Source organism: Mustela nigripes, chromosome 6, assembly GCF_022355385.1.
Source record: "Mustela nigripes isolate SB6536 chromosome 6, MUSNIG.SB6536, whole genome shotgun sequence".
Classification (NCBI taxonomy): domain Eukaryota; kingdom Metazoa; phylum Chordata; class Mammalia; order Carnivora; family Mustelidae; genus Mustela; species Mustela nigripes.
The window spans coordinates 92,072,705-92,094,559 of NC_081562.1; the positions used below are offsets into that span (position 1 = coordinate 92,072,705).

Here is a 21,855-nt window from a genome sequence, read left to right on the forward strand (position 1 = left end):
GCTCCCAGAATTGATGGTCTTTGTGGAAAGAGTATTGTCCTTATGCCTCAAATAGCAATACTCAATGTCCTGGGACACCTGGGTAGCTCAGTCACTTAAGTGTCTGCCTTAGGCTTAGGTCATGATCCCAAGGGTCCTGGGATCAAGTCCCACATCAGGCTCCTAGTTCAGCAGAGAGCCTGCTTCCCCCTCTGCCTGCTGCTCCTTTCCCTTACTTGTGCTCTCTCTGATAAACAAACAAATAAATAAAATCTTTTAAAAAATGCTCAATGTCCCTAGAGATACTGATTAGAAGGCAGTAGGGATAGAAGAAAGTGGAACTAGCCAATTGAATTATATATTGAGGAGCGTTTCTGCTGATAGAGATAATCCCAGTGACCCGGAGGAGCTCTCGAATTAGTGGATAAAGGAGAAGGTGGAGAAAGAGGCTGTCGCTCAGCATCTCCCCGCTACAGACCTCTAGGGGTTCTTCACAGTAGATTTGAGTCATGAGGTAGAGAGACTTACTGTGGAATTAGTCCCGTTGGGAATGGTGGAAAAATGGCAAGAGTCCAAAGATGCCAGCTCAGTTCCACTGGGTAGAAAAATGTGTGCGTGTGTGTGTGTTTCTTTTTTAAGATTTTATTTATTTGACAGAGAGACAATGAGAGAGGGAACACAAGCAGGGGTGGGCAGAGGGAGAAGCATGCTTCCCACTGAGCAGGAACAGGATTCGGGACTCAATCCCAGAACTCTGGGATCATGACCTGAACTGAAGGCAGCTGCCTAATGACTGAGCCTCCCAGGTGCCCCAGAAAAATACGTGTTTTGAATGATACATTTGGGGGGATGCTTAGAGGAAGAAGTCTGGGAGTGGGGAGGGAGAAAATTGAGTTTGGGTAAATGAGTGGTGGAAAGAAATAGAAACCTTAGACTGTGTAATTACCATCTTTTAAACCTTTTTATTGATATGTAACAAACGTATAGAAAAGTGCACAAATCATGAATGTATATACAGCAGTGATGTCTCAAAGTGAACAGACCCTCCTAAGAGTCCCTGGTAACCATATCAAGAAATAGAACATTACTAGCTCTTCTGAAGCCCACCTCTCAGTTTCTACCCCCTACACCCAAGCAATCTACCGTTTGGATTCTAAATAATTGGTTGGTGTGGTTTGCTTGTACTTCATGGAAAGACAGTGCTAGAGCATACATGCCCTTCTGTGTCTGGCTTCTTTTTGCTCAGTGTTACTTGTGAGATTCCTCTACATCATTGCACGTCACAAAATTTTGATTATTCTTACTGCTTTCTAGAATTCGGTCAGGTCACCTAAGCGGCTCAATCGTTAGGTGTGTTGGCATCCTGGGATCGAGCCCCACATCAGGCTCCTGGCTCAGCAGGAAGCCTGCTTCTCCCACTTTGTGTTCCCTCTCTCGATATGTCTCTCTCTGTCAAATAAATAAATAGAATCTTTTTAAAATTCCCTTAATAGGAATATACTATAGTTTATTTACCCATTCTGTTGCTGGACATTTTAATTGTTTCCAGTTTGTGACTATTGTCAATACGAATAATGCTGCCATGAACTTGTACATGGCTTCTCGTACAGATGTGTACACATTTGTGTTGGGTATATACTTAGGAATAAGATTGCTGAGTCACAGGATATCCATATGTTCAGCTTGTGTAGATACTACTAAATGATTTTCTGAAGTGGTCAAACTAATCCAGACTCCCACAACAGTATATGTAAATTCCAACTGTTCCAAATCCTGGAAAGGCAGAACATTCTGCCCCACAAAATGTAGTTGTGGGAGTTATCAGAGGTATTTTATAAGTCCCTTATTCTTCTGAGGTTTGGTCCATGCAAATCACATGGACTTTGCTAGTGCTGGGCTGCACAGACTCCATCTCTAAACATTGGGCATTAGTGTAAAATTGGTTTCTTTACCTCAGCTCACCTTGCTAGAAAAGTATTTCAATGGAAGTGAGGGGACTTAGTCTAGGACTAGTAATTTTTGAGAGAAATGGGAATTGGCAGAAATGTTGGTTGATGAGGCAAAAGACTCTCATATGTGTCTAGTTCCTTGATTTCTTCACCCTGTGTTTCTTGTACTAAATATAATGGACTACAAAAATTCTCTCACTCCATGAGACAGACAGAAACTCATTTCTACTTCACTATGCTTTTAGACTTTCATTTTGCTCTTCCCATCAGCTGCCTTACCTTTGAGTCTATCTGAAGAGATAAGAGTAGTCAAGGTCATGATGTGGGCTAGAAACCAGTACCCCGATAGGGGACTACAGAGAAGCAGAAATGAGGCAGGGAAAGACTAGGTGGTAGATGAACTATGACAAAAAAGGAGACTGAGAAGAGAGAAAGCTGGAACCCTTATGGCTTCTCTTGAGCATCCTGGAACTGGAACCTCTCTAAGAAGGTTCTTACCATGCATAGAGGGACCTCCTGTTTGGGCCCAGTTGTGTCTCCAGGTTGGAGAGGAAGTGAATGTTGCTGGATGCTAAACTCTGCTGGGCAGGCCAGAGAGGCATGGATTCTGGGACTGGAACCCCTCATTCTCTGGAGGGGCTCCTTCCTCTGCGGAGGAAGCAGCAGCAACCCAGCTGTTGCCAGTTGCCATGGAAACTCTGGGCTCTAAGTCTCACCCTGCTCAGACCACATCAAGCTCCACCTTGGTGCCCCAGTAAGGGCAGCAGCATGCCTGTTCTCCCGCTGCTCTCATACCTCCTTTCTCTTGCCTACATCCGGGGAAGAATCCAAAAGGTGACCCTGGAGGGCTAGAGTCACCACATTGATCCCCACCACCTTTGTAATGTGTTTCTTTTTTTTTTTTTTTTTAAGATTTTATATATTCATTTGACAGGCAGTGAGGCAGGCAGAGAGAGAGGAGGAAGCAGGCTCCCTGCTGAGCAGAGAGCCCAGTGCAGCGCTCTATGCAGGGCTCGATTCAGGGCTCGATTCGGGGTTCCATCGTAGGACCCTGAGATCATGACCTGAGCCAAAGGTGGAGGCCTAACCCACTGAGCCACCCAGGTGCCCCTCTTGTAATGTGTTTTTTCCCCAACCTCCAGACCACTGCTTGGCTTACTTAGCCTGTCTAATCTGTTGGGTGACAGAAACCCCACCAAAAAAGTCCATGAGAGGCTGCCAAGGAGCAAAACAAATATATCAATCATCATATGTTCTTTAAGGGTAAAAGGGGGAAAAAAACCCACAACACTTGTTTGGGGTATTGGTCTCGTATTCAGTTCCTGCCAGCTGTTTTCACTTAAATCCTGTACTTCTGATTCTATTAGTGATTTCTGTCCTGAATCTTTAATATTTTCACCTTCCTAGAGAAGAATGTAGAGACTTCTTTCTAGTGGAACGCCTCTAGTATAGTCTTGACCTGTGGTACTGCCCTGCTCAAGTTCGGGGAAATCCACATGACTCTGCTGCCAAAGTATACATTTCAGAAAGTTGACAAACATGATTCCTACAAATATAGGTAAACACATGCTCAAGATTTATTTCATTCTTTAATAAGGGAACCAATAGGATGGTAAAATGGGTTCAAAGAGCACTTGAAGGATTGAGTGTAGGTACTGAAGAAAGAATGTTAGAATAGGATTGCTAGGTTATATACAAAACTGGTTCATCTCCTACAGGACATTATAAAACAGTAATCTTTGGGATTTTCTTTTCTACTGGACGGAAATTATTGGCATCAGAGCACTGGGTGGCTCAGTTGGTTGATCCTCCAACTCTTTTTTTTTAAAGATTTTATTTATTTATTTGACAGACAGAGATCACAAGTAGGTAGAGAGACAGGCAGAGAGAGAGGAGGAAGCAGGCTCCCTGTGGAGCAGAAAGAGTCCGATGTAGGGCTAGATCCCAGGACCCTGAGATCATGACCTGAGCCCAAGGCAGAGGCTTTAACCCACTGAGCCACCCAGGCGCCCCGATTCTCTAACTCTTGATTTTGGCTCAGGTCATGGTCTCAGGGTCATGGGATCAAGCCCACAATGGGCTCTTTGCTCACCACGGAATCTGCCCGTCCCTCTCCCTCTGCTCCCCTCCCCCAAATAAATAAAACCTTCTTTAAGAATTTAAAAAAAAAAAAAAAAAAACTTGCATTTCTCCTGGACAAAATCTACAAGTTAATGTGTATCTTCGCAAGGTCTGGATTCTATTGGTAGTAAATATAGAAACATTCCCCCTAGATAATGAAATATATTTCATGGGGCACCTGGGTGGCTCAGTGGGTTAGGCCTCTGCCTTCAGTTCAGGTCAAGATCTTAGGGTCCTGGGATCGAGTCCCATGTCCAGCTCTCTGCTCAGCAGGGAGCTTGCTTCTTCCTCCTTTCTCTCTGCCTGCCTGTCTGCCTACTTGTGAGCTCTCTGTCAAATAAATAAAATCTTTAAAAAAAAAGAAATATATTTCAAATAGGCCTTTGAGATAGTATTCCAGAATGACATTGAAAGAATGCGCAATCTTCATTTTGTCTTATTGTTACGTTTTGGGCAATTTACCTTATACTGTTGTTGTACCTGGTCTTATACCCATTCATCTCCCTAACATGCTTAGGTCTTGACAGTGAGAAATAGAAGTCTTAGACTAAAGCAAAGCAGGAGAGAGAACTGCTTGCATTAAGGTTGAGGTTCCTTGAATATAATAATTTATATATATGTATAATAACAAAAACAATAACAATAATAATGACATTAAGAACATTAAGAACTTCTAAGTGTTTACCAAGTGGTGGACATTAGTGCCTTATATTCATGAATTCTTTTCATATTCCCAATGATCCGGTCTCTACAGATGACAAGACTGAGGCCCCGGAAAGTGAAATGACTTGTCCCCAGAAAGTGAAATGACTTGTCCACGATGGTGGATAGCTACAAAGTAGCAGAACCAGGGTTTGAACAGTTTGACACAGGTTAACCTTTGCCCAGGGGTGGGGAACAGGATGTCAGAGAAGAGAAATGTCTACAGGTTTTCCTAGGAGGAATGGTGTTTCTCCAAAAGAAAATAATTATCAAGGATTATAGTTAGTCTGCAAGGAACTCCAGGGCCAGAGCTCTGCCCGTACGCACTCTATGTGGACACCACCAAGCTTCGTTCCAGAAGATATTAGTCTCTTTCCAACTCACACCTGAGTCTTAGTTGGGGAAGAAGAGAGAAATGTGTTGTTATCGTAAAGAATTATAGTTACCTTATTTCTTGTAGGCACCTTTGGAGACTAGATTTTGTATGATAAGTATGACATTTTAAATTCATTTCTTCTTGTTTTTGTTAAGGTTTAAGTGGGAACAGTTGTGAAGAAAGGGCATGGACTCGTCCAGATATCTCAGTGTCTGTCCTGTTCCAAATCCTTGCCCCTACATTATCACTTAGCCTTTTCTTTTCCCTCAGATATGGCAAGATTGTCTCCACTAAGGCCATCCTGGACAAGAGCACGAACAAATGCAAAGGTGAGGGAACAGTTGTCTTGGGTGATGGAGAGTGACTTCGAGGGAGGCTGCGCCTTGCCTCTGCTCTACTGCTCTGTGCTCCTAGGACCCAGTGCCAGGGAGGAGTCTCTGAGGTTTTAAGGCTTTAAAGACTAGTAGATATTTAGGTTGTTCGGAGACCAGGCAGCTGGAGCTGAAAACGCTCTTCTGGGGACCCAGTGCTAGAAGCCTGCACAGAGTGAGTTCCTTGGGCTTATTTTGGACTTCATGTTTCCAAGAAGCTTCCCCAGACTGGAGGGTGGGTGTGGGTAGGTAAGATATTTCTACTTAGTAAACCCTTTTAAATGCCTTGTGGTGGTGACAGTGGTGGGGTGTTCTGGTGGGTCTTACTTTGTAAGGATGAATAGCTTTTCGAGGTTTTGAGCAGCTCTGGGAGGGGATGAAGAGAGGAAGGATGGAAAGGAGATCTTTGGGGCGGGGTGGGGCTTCTGTCAGGCGGCTGGCTGTCTGGTCTGCAGCAGAGAGGCCCTATTCCCAACACGCCTAGCATTCCTGGGAAGTGGCTAGAAAGCAGGGAAGCGTTCTGTTAGGAGTGGGGGCTGCGGACTGTTAAAAGAGCCTCTTTTCTGAAACCTCTCATTTCTTAGTGGGGAGGGCAAAGGCAGGAATTTCACAAGGACTTTGTTGCCCTTGGCATTCTTAGCCGTAAAACAGACCAAATATCCCAGGGTTTGAAGAGCACACGGATAACCACCTGAAACCTCTTAATTTCTCTCTCTCCCTACCACTTCTGTTCCGTGGATCCTGACTCTTCCTCTGTCTCCTGAAAAGCCTGGGCCTCCCACCTCCCTCACCCCCCCCCCCCCCCCCAGTGATGCTGTTTCCCTGTTCCAGGCTATGGCTTTGTGGACTTCGACAGTCCTTCAGCAGCGCAGAAAGCTGTTGCGGCGCTGAAAGCCAGTGGTGTACAGGCACAGATGGCGAAGGTGAGCCTTCTGCCCCACGTCTGTTCCTCAGAGGGGTGTTGGTTAGCAGAGGTCAAGTTCTAGGGCTTCCATAGGGCACAAGGCCATGAATTTGATGGGCACAGGCTATCTGTTGTACTTTTTGACTCTATCTGGCCAAAGACAGGCTGGGCCAGGGTCCCACTGAGCACCCCTTGGCTGCCAGAGGAAGTTCTTCAAACTCTGTGGCGGTAGCTCTGGAGACTCTGTTCCTCTCATCAGATAGTATAACATAAGCAGGTGAGAGGGTCAAAAGGCTTCCCTTTCTCTTGCTGTTTCCCCATTTCCACCCTGGCCCACTTCCCTACCAGGCAGCTTGTGGTAGTTTTGCAACATTCTCTGAAGAAGCCAGTTGTGCAACTCAGAAGTTCAGAGCCTCTGGCTGCCTCTTTGGGGGTGGAGGGAGGTAGGGTAGGAGAGTTGTTAGGGGTGGGGGAGAGGGAAGCCACAGCAAGGAAGGAAACTGTCCCTCCTTGTCACATCTCCTTGGAGCTTTTCTTTTAATCCAAACTACTAGAAAACTCGAGGCTTTTCTGTCCCTCTTTGGAGGTGGGATTGCCCCCATCACCTTCTGGAAATCAGTGTGATTACTCTGTAGAGCTGATGAGGCAGGCCTGCCCACTCCCCTTCGCTGTCTGGTGGAAGAGACACCAAGCCCTGAGGGGTGAAGTTGCCGGTGACCCACTGTCTGGGGCAGGGACTGCTTCAGTTTTTAAAAATACAGCTCTGGGAAGTTACTGCCATTTTGCACATTCTGCCCCCTAGAGGGGCTTTTCTTTCTGGAGAAGAGCCCTCTGACAGTGGAATTCAGGAGCTTTCAGGGTTCCTATGAGACTAGAGCTCTCTGGCCTACAGGGCAACCCAGTGACTCTACATCTGGATCTGGCCCCGGGCGCACCCCCAGCACATTGCCTTCCCTTTCCCCTTCTCCCTCTTCCTGCTCTCTCTCCTCTGGGGAACGAACAGGCATTTCTACCCAGAGGATTCTGCTGCGGCCGGAAGAAGAGGGAGGGGGATTACTTAAAACAGTCCGGCAGGGGAGCGGCAAAGTCCTGAGAATCCAGCCTCCAGCCCCGGAATAGGCTGTTGGCGGCGAGGGAGGAGGGCTGGTCTGCCTGGTTCTTAAAGAGACAGCCAGAACTTCATCAGCGGGCTTGTAAAGCACTAGAGATACTAAGTCTGCTTTTTTTTTTTCTCTTTTTCTTTTTCGCCTGGACTCAACATAGAGTCCATGGTAGTAGGACTAGGTGTTAAAAATAGTTAATATTCCTTTTGTTTATGTGGGCCGCTTCCTACCATGTCTTTTCTGAAATGAGGGCTGCCAAGGGTGGGGGAGGGATAAGAAATGTGAGCTTCATTTTCTCACTTTTTTCCCACAGCAACAGGAGCAAGACCCTACAAATTTATACATATCAAACCTTCCACTCTCAATGGATGAGCAAGAACTGGAGGGGATGCTGAAGCCCTTTGGCCAGGTTATCTCCACTCGAATCCTCCGAGATACCAGTGGGACCAGCAGAGGGGTTGGCTTTGCAAGGTGAGGGACGCCAGAATGGGAAAGGATGAGGTTAATGAAGAATGTCCCTAAAAAAAAAAAGTCCTTTAGAAGGTCACCAAAAAAATCTGTGCCCCCTCCCTCAAGGGGCCAAACTAAAGTACTTGACAGTGAATCAGAAGTACATTTAAACTGTAGGTCATGGGGCACCTGGGTGGCTAAATCATTACACTTCTGCCTTCAGTTCAGGTGGTAATCCCAGGGTCCTCAGATTGAGCCCTGCATTGGGCTCCTCGATGTTCCGCCTGCTTCTCCCTTTCCCTCTCTTGCTCCCCCTGCAAGTATTACCCCTCTCACTTTCTCTCTCTGTCAAATAAATAAATAAAATCTTTAAAAAAAATAAACAGTAGGGGCACCTGGGTGGCTCAGTGGGTTAAAGCCTCTGCCTTCGGCTCAGGTCATGATCTCAAGGTCCTGGAGCTCCTCAATGCATCAGGTTCTCTGCTCAGCAGGAAGCCTCCCCCCCCCCCTACTCGTGATTTCTGTCTGTCAAATAAGTAAAATCTTTAAACAAATAAAAATTAAAAAAAAATAAACTATAGGTCACAATACTTAAAGACCCATTTGCCCTCAGTTCTTTATCCTTTCCCCACCATTTCTTGCAACTCTAGCATTTGTTCCTTTGATCCAAACCCAAGCAGAATAAACTAATTTTGTATCCTTTTATGTAACCAGAGTCTTCACTGTGAAGAGATTTGCCCAGGGTCCCCTAGCAGTGGGTAGTAGAACAGCCCCTAATCCTCTGGCTTCAAGATCAGTGGGATGAAGTAGGAGATTTGGTCTTCCTTTTCAGTTCTGTTGACACTTAGATTCTGGAACTAACCCTGCCACTAACTGCCCCTAAGCCTTGGTTTACTCTGTGAAGTGGAGAATGACAGAGATGAGTGGTTTTCCTCAGGTGTTCCCTAGAGCCCTGGAGTTCAGAGCTTACCTGTCACTGTAAGGCTTTGGCTTCTCCCAGCCCATTGAAGAAATGTTTTTGCCTTTATTTTAAGATTTTGTTTGAAAGGAGATTCTGTTGCTTTTTCTGAAAGCTTGAAAGTTTGAAAAACGATTGGAGTATGTGATCTGAAGGTCGCATTTTGTTTTATAATACCTTGTCTGTTCCAGGAGCACTCCTTTACTCTGGAGTGTTTCTCCATGTCTTGCTAACAAGGAATGGGGAGGGTCTCTTCCCTAGCCAGCTCAGTCTGGGGAGCACCACCTGCTGGCAATCCCAAGTATAACTAAAAGAAAGTTCCTAGGCTAGTGCTCATCAAACTGTTTTTGCTCCCACACTTTTTTTTTTTTTTTTTTTTGAAATTCAGTTAACATATAGTATATTATTAGTTCCGGAGATAGACTTCTGTGATTCATCAGTCTTGTAAATACCCAGTGCTGGGTGCCTGGGTGGCTCAGTGGGTTAGGTATCGGGCTCTCTGCTCTGCAGGGAGCCTGCTTCCCCCCCTTCTCTCTGCCTACTTGTGATCTTTCTCTCTGTGTCAAATAAATAAAATATTTTTTAAAAAAATTATTAAATATGCAGTGCTTATTACATCATGTGCCTTTCTTAATGCCCAGGCCCCAGCTACCCCATCCCCTGCCTCCCCTCCAGCAACCCTCAGTTTGTTTCCTATTGTTAAGAGTCTCTTATGGTTTGCCTCCCTCTCTGATTTCATCTTGTTTTATTTTTCCCTCCCTTCCCCTATTTTTTTTTTTTTTTTCTTTTATTTCTTTTTTTTTTTTTTTTTTTTTTTTTTTTTAAGATTTTATTTATTTGTCAGAGCGAGTGAGCGCGAGCACAGGCAGACAGAGTGGAAGGCAGAGTCAGACGGAGAAGCAGGCTCCCTGCGGAGCAAGGAGCCCGATGTGGGACTCGATCCCAGGACGCTGGGATCATGACCTGAGCCGAAGGCAGCTGCTTAACCAACTGAGCCACCCAGGCGTCCCTGTTTCTTAAATTTCATATGTGAGTGAAATCATCTGATTGACTCATTTTGCTTAGCATAATACCCTCTAGTTCCATCCACATCATTGCAAATGGCAAGATTTCTTTTTTTTGATGGCTGAGTATTATTCCATTGTGTATATATATATATACATGTGTATATATATACATATATATATATATACACAATGGAATATATATATGTATATATATGTATACATATATATATTCCATTGTGTATATATATACATATATATGTATATATATATACACAATGGAATATATATACATATATATGTATATATATACATATGTATATGTATATATATGTATATATGTATATATGTATATATATACACATGTATATATATATATATATATATACCACATCTTATTTATCCATTCTTCTGTCAATGGACATCTGGGCTCTTTCCACATTTTAGGTATTGTGGTCATTGCTGCTACATAAACATTGGGGTTCAGGCGACCCTTCGGATCACTGTGTTTGGCTCCGACACTCTCTTAAAGCAGAGGTTCTCAATCCTTTTCAGTTCATGGCACCTTAAGTTGTGTCAGCATTTTTTTTTTTGCTCTAAACCGAAAGAAATACTTAAGGGTCATTTGGCTGGCTCATTTGGTAGAGCGTATGACTCTTGATCCTGGAGTCATGAGTTTGAGTCCCACTGGGAGTAGAGTTTACTTAAAAAATAAAAATAAAAAAAGGGGCGCCTCGGTGGCTCAGTAGGTTAAGCCGCTGCCTTTGGCTCAGGTCATGATCCCAGGGTCCTGGAATCGAGCCCCGCATTGGGCTCTCTGCTCAGCCGGGAGCCTGCTTCCTTCTCTCTCTCTCTCTCTGCCTGCCTCTCTGCCTGCTTGTGATCTCTCTCTCTGTCAAATAAATAAATAAATATTTAAAAAAAAAAAAAAAGGTGAGGGGTGCCAGGGTGGCTCAGTTGGTTAAGCGTCCAACTCTTGTTTTCGGCGTAGGTCATGATCTTAGGGTCATGAGATCAAGCCCTGTGTCAGGCTTTGCATTCATCATGGAGTCTGCTTGTGCTTCTCCCTCTGCTCCTGCCTCCCCCCGACCCCCGCTCCCTCACTTGCTTGCTCACTCGTGCTCTAAGTAAATAAATGAATAAAATCTTAAAAAAAGAAAAAGATTTTTTATTCCATTCTTAAACATGCTAGTATTTACTAATAGGATGTCTACCTATTGAACACTGCACAACTTCTTGAACCTTGGAATCAGATTGGACACTTACACTCTCATTTCCTATCACACATAGATTTTCCTACAGTATTTGCGTTTGTCGTAGCAACCATGGAAAAACCAGCTTTGCAAAAAGAACGTTATTAAAAGGATTGTAGGGTGATCCAGTGTTGAAATGGTGACCTGTTTAGAATTGGTACTCCACACAGTATCTAATAGATGTTGCTATATTTTCCTTAGAAAGTTTAAAAAAAAAAAAAAATCCCCTGCATGTGTCTCTGTGAGCTCACCACAGTGGCATGGGGTACTTCAGAGCTCAGGTTGGAAACTGGCTTCGAAGACTTGAAAACCTGCGAAATCTCTTGCATGTGCGTATGCTACAGTCTACACATTTTCTTCATACGGTTAGATCTTGTGAAGTCTAATTTCCAGCAAATTACAAATATTGACATTTTAAATAAAACTGTCATGTCATGGGGCGCCTGGGTGGCTCAGTGGGTTAAAGCCTCTGCCTTCGGCTCAGGTCATGATCCCAGGGTCCTGGGATCGAGCCCCGCATCGGGCTCTCTGCTCAGCGGGGAGCCTGCTTCCTCCTCTCTCTCTACCTGCTTCTCTGCCTACTTGTGATCTCTATCTGTCAAATAAATAAATAAAATATTAAAAAAAAAAAAAAAAACTGTCATGTCATTTGTAAATGCATCCAAATGGATCTAAGTGTCATAGCAATTTGATTCACAAAATCATCCATTTAAAAATACTTAGGGCCAGGGGGCTCCTGGATGACACGGTGGGTTAAAGCCTCTGCCTTCAGCTCAGGTCAAGATCCCAGGGTCCTGGGATTGAGCCCCGTATCTGGCCCTGTGCTTGGCGGGGAGCCTGCTTCCCCCTCTCTCTCTGTCTGCCTCTCTGCCTGCTTGTGATCTCTCTCAAATAAATAAATAAAATCTTAAAAAAAAAAAAACAAAAAAAACTTAGGGCTGGGGCGCCTGGGTGGCTCAGTCCTTATGGGGCTGCCTTGGCTCATGTCTTGATACTGGGGTCTTGGGATCCAGTCCCGCATTGGGCTGCCTGCTTGGCGGGAGTGGGGGCTGCTCAGCAGGGGGCCTGCTTCTCCCTCTGACTCTCCACCTGCTTGTGTTCCCTCTCTCACTGTATCTCTGTCAAATAAAAAAGAAAACAAACAAACCAAACTTGGGGCCAGGGACTGTTAAGGGACCAGTCAGTTAAGCATCTGCCTGGGATCAAGTCCCACATGTACCTCCTTGCTCAGCGGGGAGCCTGCTTCTCCCTCTGCCTGCCACTACCCCTGCTTGTGCTCTCTCTCTTTCTGACAAATAAATAAATAAAAATAAAAATACTTAGGGCAGGGCATCCCAGTGGCTCAGGAGTGTAAGCCTCTGACTCTTGATCTCAGGTTTGTGAGTTCAAGCCCTGTGTAGGGCCGCAGGCTCAGGGTGGAGCCTACTTTAAAACAAAAATACTTGGGGCATTTCTTCTATGATAGTCATAATTCATGTCATTTTTATTATAGTGTTCCTTGTTTGTTCTTGATCTTGAACTTTCATTCCATTTCCTTACAGAATTGCATTCTAGTATAGAGGTGTTTATTTTTTTAAAGATTTTATTTATTTATTTGACAGACAGAGATCACAAGTAGGCAGAGAGGCAGGCAGAGAGAGAAGAGGAAGCAGGCTGCCTGCTGAGCAGAGAGCCCAATGCGGGGCTTGATCCCAGGACCCTTAGATCATGACCTGAGCCGAAGGCAGACGCTTTAACCCACTGAGTCATCCAGGCGCCCCTAGTATAGAGTATTTTTATAGTTGTAAGTCTTTTGTGGATCATCCTGTCATACTTTTCCGCATCAAAAATATGTATATACAGGGTGCCTGCCTGGCTCAGAGGGTTAAGCCTCTGCCTTCGGCTCAGGTCATGATCTCAGGGTCCTGGGATCAAGTCCCACATCGGGCTCTCTGCTCAGCGGGGAGCCTGCTTCCTCCTCTTTCTCTCTGCCTGCCTCTCTATCTGCTTGTGATCTCTGTCTGTCAAATAAATAAATAAAACCTTTAAAAAAATATGTATATACAATAAATAAGACCTTTTTCCTGCAGTTGTGAGACACTACACATCAAGTAAATTTACTTGGAGAAGCTTACTCCTATGACGTGGATAAGTTTCATTATGTTTAGGTTTTTCTAATTAGGTCGTGGAGCCAACAATGACTATTGTTTATTGCTATAATATCAATTCTGTATCTGTTGTTTGTTTTCATGCTGAGAAACCTTGTTCACATAAATAAGTAAATGGGACTCTTAAGAAGAGTTTTGTTAAAATAGGAATTCTTTGAATTCTTTCTCAATTATAAGCCAAGAACCAAGGTAGTCGACCCATCAAAACTGATTTTTTTGGGGTGCCTGGGTGGCTCAGTGGGTTAAAGCCTTTGCCTTCAGCTCAGGTCATGATCCCAGGGTCCTGGGATCAAGCCCCGCATCGGGCTCTCTGCTCACAGGGGAGCCTGCCTCCCTTCCTCTCTATCTCTGCCTGCCTCTCTGCCTACTTGTGATCTCTCTCTTTCTGTCAAAAAATAAACAAAACCTTTAAAAAAAAAAAACCTGATTTTTTTCTGCATCAGTTAACAACCTGCTGAGTTGTCCAGCTTGCTGAAATAATTAGAAACATCTGACTTAGAAAAAGACTTAAAATAGCATGGAGGACATGGGAGTTAGAGAGGAGAAGGGAGTTAGGGGAAATTGGAAGGGGAGGTGAACCATGAGAGACTATGGACTCTGAAAAACAATCTGAGGGGTTTGAAGTGGCAGGGGTGAGGGTGCGGGAGGTTGGGGGAACCAGGTGGTGGGTATTAGAGCACAGATTGCATGGAGCATTGGGTGTGGTGCAAAAATAATGAATACTGTTATGCTGAAAATAATAAATAAATAAATAATAAATGAATGAATGAATGAGTCAGGCATCATTGCCTCCTGTTGAATTTAGGGATACATGCAGAGGAAAGGCAAAGCTGTGGCTGTGAGAGGGCCTGGATCTTCTGTGAGGATGAGCTGTCCTCAGACAGGAACACAACTGTTCCTCAGTTGTAGGAAAGAGCTTATGAGGAAGCAGAGGTTCCGTGAGCCCTTCTCGTAAAACTCCCCAGGCCTGCTCATGCTCTTGGAAGATTAAGAAATAGAAGTAACCCAACTGAAGACTGCTGCTCTGGGATACCTAGCTCATGGTTTTTCCCTAAACGTTTCCATGTGAGGCCTTTTTTTAGTGACTACCTTCATAGGACTGGTTCGTATTTTTAGTGGTTATTGGCATAGAAAATATAATGAGATTTAATTTAAATATGGAAGGAAAGAGAGGTGCTTGGGTAGTATAAACGTCTGCCTTTGGCTCAGGTCATGATCCCAGGGTCCCAGGACCCCACCCCAGTTCACACTCCCCGCTCAGCGGGAAGCCTGATTCTCTCTCTCTTCCTGACCCTCCCCCCAGCTTGTGTGCAGGCACGCGCGCGCGCGCTCTCTCTCTCTCTCTTTCTCTCTCATGGGCTCTCTTTATCGCAAGTAAATAAAAGCTTTAAAATAAATAAATAATAAATAGGGGAGGAGGGAAAGATACTGTGCCTTGTGTCATATAGACCCTTAGAATTTTTAGAACACATGGAAATACATTATCTTATTTGCTTTATAGTAGGTAGATGGATGTTATGTCTAATGCAGAAATGAAAAATGGGTCCAATGGGGTTTTGTGCAGGTCCTAACTCACAGAATTTGAGGTAGTGACCTGGAGCAAGAATCTAGATTTTCTGATTCCTTACTCAGTTATTTGTCTTTCTCTAACAAGATACTTTAACTCCAGGGCGCCTGGGTGGCTCAGTGGGTTAAGCTGCTGCCTTCGGCTCGGGTCATGATCTCAGGGTCCTGGGATCGAGTCCCGCATCGGGCTCTCTGCTCAGCAGGGAGCCTGCTTCCTCCTCTCCCCCTCTGCCTGCCTCTCTGTCTGCTGTGAACTAACTCACTCTCTCTCTCTCTCTCTCTCTCTGTCAAATAAATAAATAAAATCTTAAAAAAAAAAAAGTTGATGATGATGACAACCACTATGTATTCTTGTTTCTTGTTAATGAATCAGACCTAATAGTGGGCCCATCCATTAGTGTCTTTGGAATAGCATAGCTTCCTTTTTCCTTTCAGGTGCCCAGCAGGAGCCAGTTGAGGGAACTTGCATAGAAGCTAGAGTTGCCTCTTCAAGTTATCTTGAATTTGTGTGGAGGAGACTCTGTTTTTATAGTCACAACTTCTGGACCACTTGTGGGCTGGGAACTTAAGTTTTCTCTTTGAATGTAGGGGGAGCACAGATCCTAGAGAAGCTAGAAACTAACCCTTCTTGTGCTCCTTAGGATGGAGTCCACAGAGAAGTGTGAAGCCATCATCACCCACTTTAATGGAAAATACATTAAGACACCTGCTGGAGTACCAGGTGAGGCTTCTGGGAATCAGGCTGAGAGACCCATAGGTTGTTACTTCCAGTGAAGATTCTGGAGGCGCTTTGCATGAGTGTGAGTGGACTAAGTGAGGTGGGACTCAGCTGTGTCTTTGCTTTCTTCCTTGGCAGCCCCATCTGATCCCTTGCTTTGCAAATTTGCTGATGGTGGTCCAAAGAAACGACAGAACCAAGGGAAATATATGCAAAATGGACGGGCCTGGCCAAGGAACGGAGATATGGTAAGAGGACCTCTGAGGAGACAGTACTAAGGACATTGATGTGGAATGGAAATAACTAGGGCCCAATTTCTGTGAGTTTAAGTGGCAAGTGTGAGAGTTATACTGAGTAACTGAGAGACAGCCGGCTGCTTCTCATGGTCTTCAGTGGGATTTTGTAGCCCACGCAACCAGGCAAATTCTGGTTTAATTCACTTTAATCTGTTGAGTCAGATACATCCCAGTCTTGACACTCTGGCCTTCCTCCTGTTCTCCCCAAGGGCTCGCAATATGAACTGTGTTCTTCCTTTACAGGGTGGTATGGCCTTGACCTATGACCCCACCACAGCTCTTCAGAATGGGTAAGGGTGTTATATAGAATTGGGGTACCTGAAAAATGTCAACACATCCAGACACTGGGATGTTTCGTCTTGGTTTTTAAAGAGCAGTTAGTGGGAAGTGGCTGTGTCTATCAGTGGGGGCCTTACCTTGTGGTTTCCTGTGGCTCCTTACTGATGAGGTTCCTTCCTCCAGGTTTTACCCGGCTCCTTATAACATCACCCCCAACAGGATGCTTGCTCAGTCCGCCCTCTCCCCCTACCTTCCATCTCCTGTGTCTTCCTATCAGGTATGTTCGTGCCCAGAAAAGGGTGTGGGGTTTTCCCCTGTCACTGTGCTTTAGGTAAAGGAGTGTAAGGCTGGAAACTTCTTATTTTTTAGTTTTTCCTTTATACATACTGCTCACAAATAATTTTACATGAAAGCATAATGTCTGATCACATGACAGACTGTCATGGTAGTATCCTTTTACTCTGTCCGTCACCCCACAAGTAAACCTATATTATTAGATTTTTAGTTTTATATTTCAGAAAATTCCAGATTTTTCTTCATGTGCATATACACATATGTATACAATTTTGGAAGCCATTGTTTATTTTACAAAAAATCTGGCCAGATTAAATATATTTTTTACACTTTACTCCTCTCACTTAACAGTATCTTAAACCAGTGATTCTTAAAGTTTGGTGCCGGGACGAACAGTATCACCTGGGAATTTCAAAAAACAAATTCTTGGACTCCACCCCAGATCTGCTGAATTAGAAACTCTGGGGATGGGTCCCAGCAATCTGTTTTTTGTAGTCACCATCTGTCACCATACAAAGTTATTCTAGTATTATTGACTGTATTCCCTATGGGGTGCTTTCCATCCCTGTAACTCAGGTATCTTGTACCTGCTACTCTGTACCTCTTAATCCTCTCCTGTATTCCACGTGCTCGTGCTCCTGTCACCATCCTCAGCCCTGCCCCAGCCAGCTGAGTATTTTTTAATAGTCCCTCCAGGTGATTCTGATGTAGCTAATAGTGAGATTTTTTGTTCTGATTCTTTTTTTTTTTTTTTAAGATTTTTATTTATTTATTTGACAGAGATCACAAGTAGGCAGAGAGGCAGGCAGAAAGAGAGGAAGGGAAACAGGCTTCCTGCTGAGCAGAGAGCCCATGAGGGGCTCCAGGGCTCCATCCCAGGACCCTGGGATCATGACCTGAGCGGAAGGCAGAGACTTTAACCCACTGAGCAACCCAGGCGCCCCTGATTGTTTCTTTTTTTAACGATTGCACTGTATTTCATGCAGCAGAGAGATCAGGATTCTTCAAGCCTACTTCCGTGAAGGGCATTCAGTTGGATTTCAGGGCTTTTCTGGTACAAATACTACTTCCATCCATATATTATTCAACTCGAAGTCTCATTCCTTGGGCTCTAATTCCCAGAAACACAACCATGCATATGTAAAGATCTTCATGCCCACATTCTTAGATAGGAGTACTGGTGTTTCTGGGGGCTGGAATCCGAGGATGGGATTGCCAGGTTGGCTAGTATATGGCCATTGAGTTTTGCAGGTGTTGTCCATCGCTTTCCGCAAAGGCCATGTCAGTTCAGATTTCCACTAGTGATGTCTGAGTGGCCATTTCCCTCCAGCCATAAGTGACAGTGGTCTTTTCAAGTTTTTCCTTAAATCTCAGCAGGTGTAAAGTGCATTGTTACTTTAATTTGCACTTCCCTGACTACAGCCGAGTTGAAGCGTGTCTGTGTGTTTGTCGTATTTTGATTTGCTCTTCTCTGGTGGCTCTTCATACGCTTGGCCCATGTTTCTTTCTTTTTTTTTTTTTTTTTAAAGATTTTATTTATTTATTTGACAGAGAGAAATTACAAGTACACTGAGAGGCAGGCAGAGAGAGAGAGAGAAGGAAGCAGGCTCCCTGCTGAGCAGAGAGCCCAATGCGGGACTCGATCCCAGGACCCTGAGATCATGACCTGAGCCGAAGGCAGCGGCTTAACCCACTGAGCCACCCAGGCGCCCTTGGCCCATGTTTCTGTTTGGTTATTCGTTTCCCTCAACTCACAAAAACCATTTCCATATTATTAAAGTATTAATCTTCTGACTGTTATCTTTCTTACAAATGTCTTTCCAGGTTTAATTTTTGTCCATTGACTTTGTGCGCTGGTGCTCAAGCTTGAGCTATCAGAATCACTTGGAAAGCTTATCAAACCCAAATTACTGGCACCACACAAAGAATTTCTGGCTCAGTAAATCTAGGCTAGGAGGCAAGAATTTGTATTTCTGTTTCCCAGATGCTGCTGCTAATTCCTGCTGCCTGTCCCGGGACCACACTTTGGGAATCGCTCGTTTTCCCCAACAAAAAAACCTCACAAAAGTTTAAAATTTATACATAGTTAAACATTTCTATTTTTCCACTAGTTTTTGAATTCCTTAATTGAATTCCCCCGGGGCACCTGGGTGGCTCAGTCAGTTATATGTCTGCCTTTGGCTCGGGTCATGATCCCAGGGTCTTGGGATGGAGTCCCACATGGGGCTCCCTGCTCTGTGTTCTGCTTCTCTCTCTCCCTTTTCCTCTGCTGCTCTCCCTGCATGTACTCTCGCTCTCTGTCATATAAATAAAATAATAAATAAATAAAATTGAGATGATTCACATACCATAAAATTCATCTACTTAAAGTATCCAGGTCAGTAGTTTCAATTATATTTTGCCAAGTTATGTAGCTGTCACCATTATCTAATCCCAGAACATTTCTGTTAGCTCAGGAAGCGGCTATGTACCCAGTAGCCATCATTGCCCATTCTCCCTCACCCCCACCCCTGGGGCACCCACTGAGATATGTACTCTGGTTGTAGACTTGCCTATCCTGGCCACTTTGTGTAAATGGAAGCGTGCAGTGGATGTCTCTGGGGTCGGGCTACTTTCACTTGGCATGCTTTCGAGGTTTATCCATGTTGTAGCACACAGCAGGACTGAGTCCGTCTCCCGCCGCTGTGTGACTATACCTGTTTGTTTTCTGCTTAGTAGTTGATGGCCTTTTGAGTTGTTTCCACCTTTTGGCTATTAGAATAATGCTGCTTTGAGTATTTGTGTACGATTTTTGTATCCCCACATGTTTTGACTTCTCTCGGATATACACTTCCAGTGGACTTGCTCGGTTCCACAGGAACTCTGTGTCTAACTTTTTGAGGAAATGGCACACTGTACCATTTTATATTCCTGCCCACAGTGTATGACGTTTGTTCTGTCCTTTTTTTTTTTTTTACAAGATGTATTTATTTTTAAGCAAGGAAAGAGAGAGAGAATTGGGGGGAGGAAGAGGAAGAGAGAGAATTTCTAGCAGACTCCCTGCTGAGTGAGGAGTCTGATGCAGGGCTTGATCCCCCGACCCTGCATGACTGGAGTCAAAATCAAGAGTGAGACACAACCCATTGAGCCATCCAGTCCCCACTCTTCTGTTCTTTTCATTACAGCCATCCTGGTGGGTGTGAAGTGATCTCATCATGGTCGTGATTCTCATTTCCCTGGTTACTCATGATGTCAAGCCTCTCTCATGTGCTTATTGGCCATTTGTGTATCTTCTTAGAGAAGAAGCTATTCTTATCTTTTTTTAAAAAAATTTTAATTTTTGGGGCGCCTGGGTGGCTCAGTGGGTTAAAGCCTCTGCCTTCGGCTCAGGTCATGATCCCAGGGTCATGGGATCGAGCCCCGCATCGGGCTCTCTGCTCAGCGGGTAGCCTGCTTCCTCATCTCTCTCTGCCTGCTTCTCTGCCTACTTGTGATCTCTGTCTGTCAAATAAATAAATAAAATCTTTAAAAAAAAAAAATTTAATTTTTTAAATTTCTTTTCAGTGTATTCCTATCTTTTGTCCATTTTTAAATTGGGTTATTTGTTGACATGTACGGGTTGCAAATATTTTTTAAAGAGTTTATTCTTCATGTTTCTGTTTTGTGAGGGGGTACTTTTTTGGGGTTTTGCTGAACATTATTAGGCTACTGGGAAAAACAGTAGTTTCTAGGCGATTATTGTTTTTGTCTGTGTCTTTTGTTTGCACTAGAGAATAAGCCAGACATCTCCTCTGCAAGTACCTAACCCGTCCTGGATGCATCCCCAGTCATACCTCGTGCAGCCTCCAGTGAGTGTTCCGGCGTGGGCAGAAGCCAAAGGGGCGGTGTGATGTAAAGAAAAACAGTGGGATCTGACGATAGATGATGTGGGCGCGTGAGCTCTGGCTCAGTCCCTTGTGCAGCCCAGCGGAGTGACCTGAACTGTCAGTTTGTCATTTAGATTTAGAGCACCTGTTTCTGTTGCACAGTTGGGTTGCTTTTCCCCTGTCCTCTCCCAGGACTTTGAAATGTCTGTCTTCAGCAGCCCCGAGAGGCAGAACTCACTGCAGGTCTGTTGGGTGCTGCCAGCGAACCCTGCCCTTTGTTCCTGCCTCCAGGGTTCCGTTCTGCCGCCGGGGATGGATCACCCCATTCCTCTCCAGCCTGCCTCCATGATGGGACCCCTCACCCAGCAGCTGGGGCACCTCTCCCTCAGCAGCCCAGGCACGGTAAAGCGGTATTTCTGACTCCAGACTCTGACGGAGCAAGGAGTACCTGTGCGGTGCTCTGTAGTGGAGATGCCTGTGATCGAGGGTGTCAGCCGCGTCCGTGTCCTGGAAGGCACACTCAGACGCAGAGTAGGAGAGCCACAGAACGTAGCCATTCGGCTCCCGGCTCACTCCTTTTAACTGATCTGCACCTACGAAACTAGACAGTGCTTTGTCAACACAGCAGTTTACCCAGGAGCTCCCACATATTTACTAGAAATCCTTCCCAACATGGTGACAAGAAGAACGTGGTGGGGGGCGCTCAGCAGGCTGCTCCTAGGTCTGCGGCCCTGGCCCCCGCGCGGTGTGCACGCGGGGAAGGAGGAGAAGGAAGGGAAGCCCCGGAGGCAAGTTTCTCCAAGCACCGCCCCCCCCCCCCCCCCGCCCAACTTAAACACCCCTGGAGTGCTCGGGACAAAGCTGTTTGACTCTTCTGGGGATGAGACCTAGGCATCCCTAGATTTAGAGCTCCCGGGTGCTTTAAATGTCGCCAGGAGTCCCCTCACTGCTCTGAGCCTGTGGCTGGGTTTCCTTCTAGTACGTGCCAGCGGCCGCCCCCGTGCCCGGAGCTTACCTCTCCCCGTACACCCCCGCGCCTTCTTCCGGTGTTGCATCCGAGGTAAGAGCTCTCGACTCTTTGCTTGGAGGGTAGGAAACATGAACCGAGGTAGCTCTCCCACGCCCCCTTCCGCCACTTGAAGATCTTCCTCTACCGGTGATGCTGCTTCTGGGCTACCGGCAGCTGGTAGGTATGCGGATGAACGTAGGAGGGGAGGACCTCGTCTGCGTCCTTGGACCAGGCCCTTGCTGCTTGAGGCTGGCTGCACTTGACCGTGTCTCGGGAAGAGGCCATGGCGCCCTGGGTGGCCGGGAGGTGATGCTGTGTGCGTGGGGGAGGGGATGGGTCGGGAAAGAAACTCCACCCTGGGTGGGAAGAGACCGAAGGAACATACACCTTGACTCCCCTGCCTGGGCTGTGCTGCAGGAGAGCAGCGGCCAGCAGACTCAAGTGCCGGTGGAGGCTCCCTCAGACCCCGGGCTCTACTCTTTCCAGTTCAACAAGTAGCAGCGGTAAGAGCCCCCCACGGAGGCAGCCAGC

The 21,855-nt window shown here is 45.4% G+C and overlaps 1 protein-coding gene across 9 annotated transcripts in view; it reads left to right on the forward strand.

The window, feature by feature from the left end:
• RBMS2 (RNA binding motif single stranded interacting protein 2) overlaps window positions 1-21,855 on the forward strand; it is a 96,077-nt gene that overhangs the window by 68,120 nt on the left and 6,102 nt on the right. For 5 of the 9 annotated variants that reach the window (XM_059403455.1, XM_059403454.1, XM_059403458.1 and 2 more), the window contains 11 exons: window positions 5,398-5,456; window positions 6,330-6,421; window positions 7,819-7,976; window positions 15,525-15,604; window positions 15,740-15,849; window positions 16,141-16,187; window positions 16,360-16,453; window positions 20,220-20,297; window positions 20,607-20,712; window positions 21,295-21,375; window positions 21,742-21,827. In XM_059403455.1, the coding sequence (XP_059259438.1) occupies window positions 5,398-5,456; window positions 6,330-6,421; window positions 7,819-7,976; window positions 15,525-15,604; window positions 15,740-15,849; window positions 16,141-16,187; window positions 16,360-16,453; window positions 20,220-20,297; window positions 20,607-20,712; window positions 21,295-21,375; window positions 21,742-21,827 (991 nt within the window). Of the gene's footprint in view, window positions 1-5,397; window positions 5,457-6,329; window positions 6,422-7,818; window positions 7,977-15,524; window positions 15,605-15,739; window positions 15,850-16,140; window positions 16,188-16,359; window positions 16,454-20,219; window positions 20,298-20,606; window positions 20,718-21,294; window positions 21,376-21,741; window positions 21,828-21,855 lie in introns of all 9 variants that reach the window. The other 4 variants (XM_059403460.1, XM_059403463.1, XM_059403462.1 and 1 more) reach the window with 2 other exon arrangements.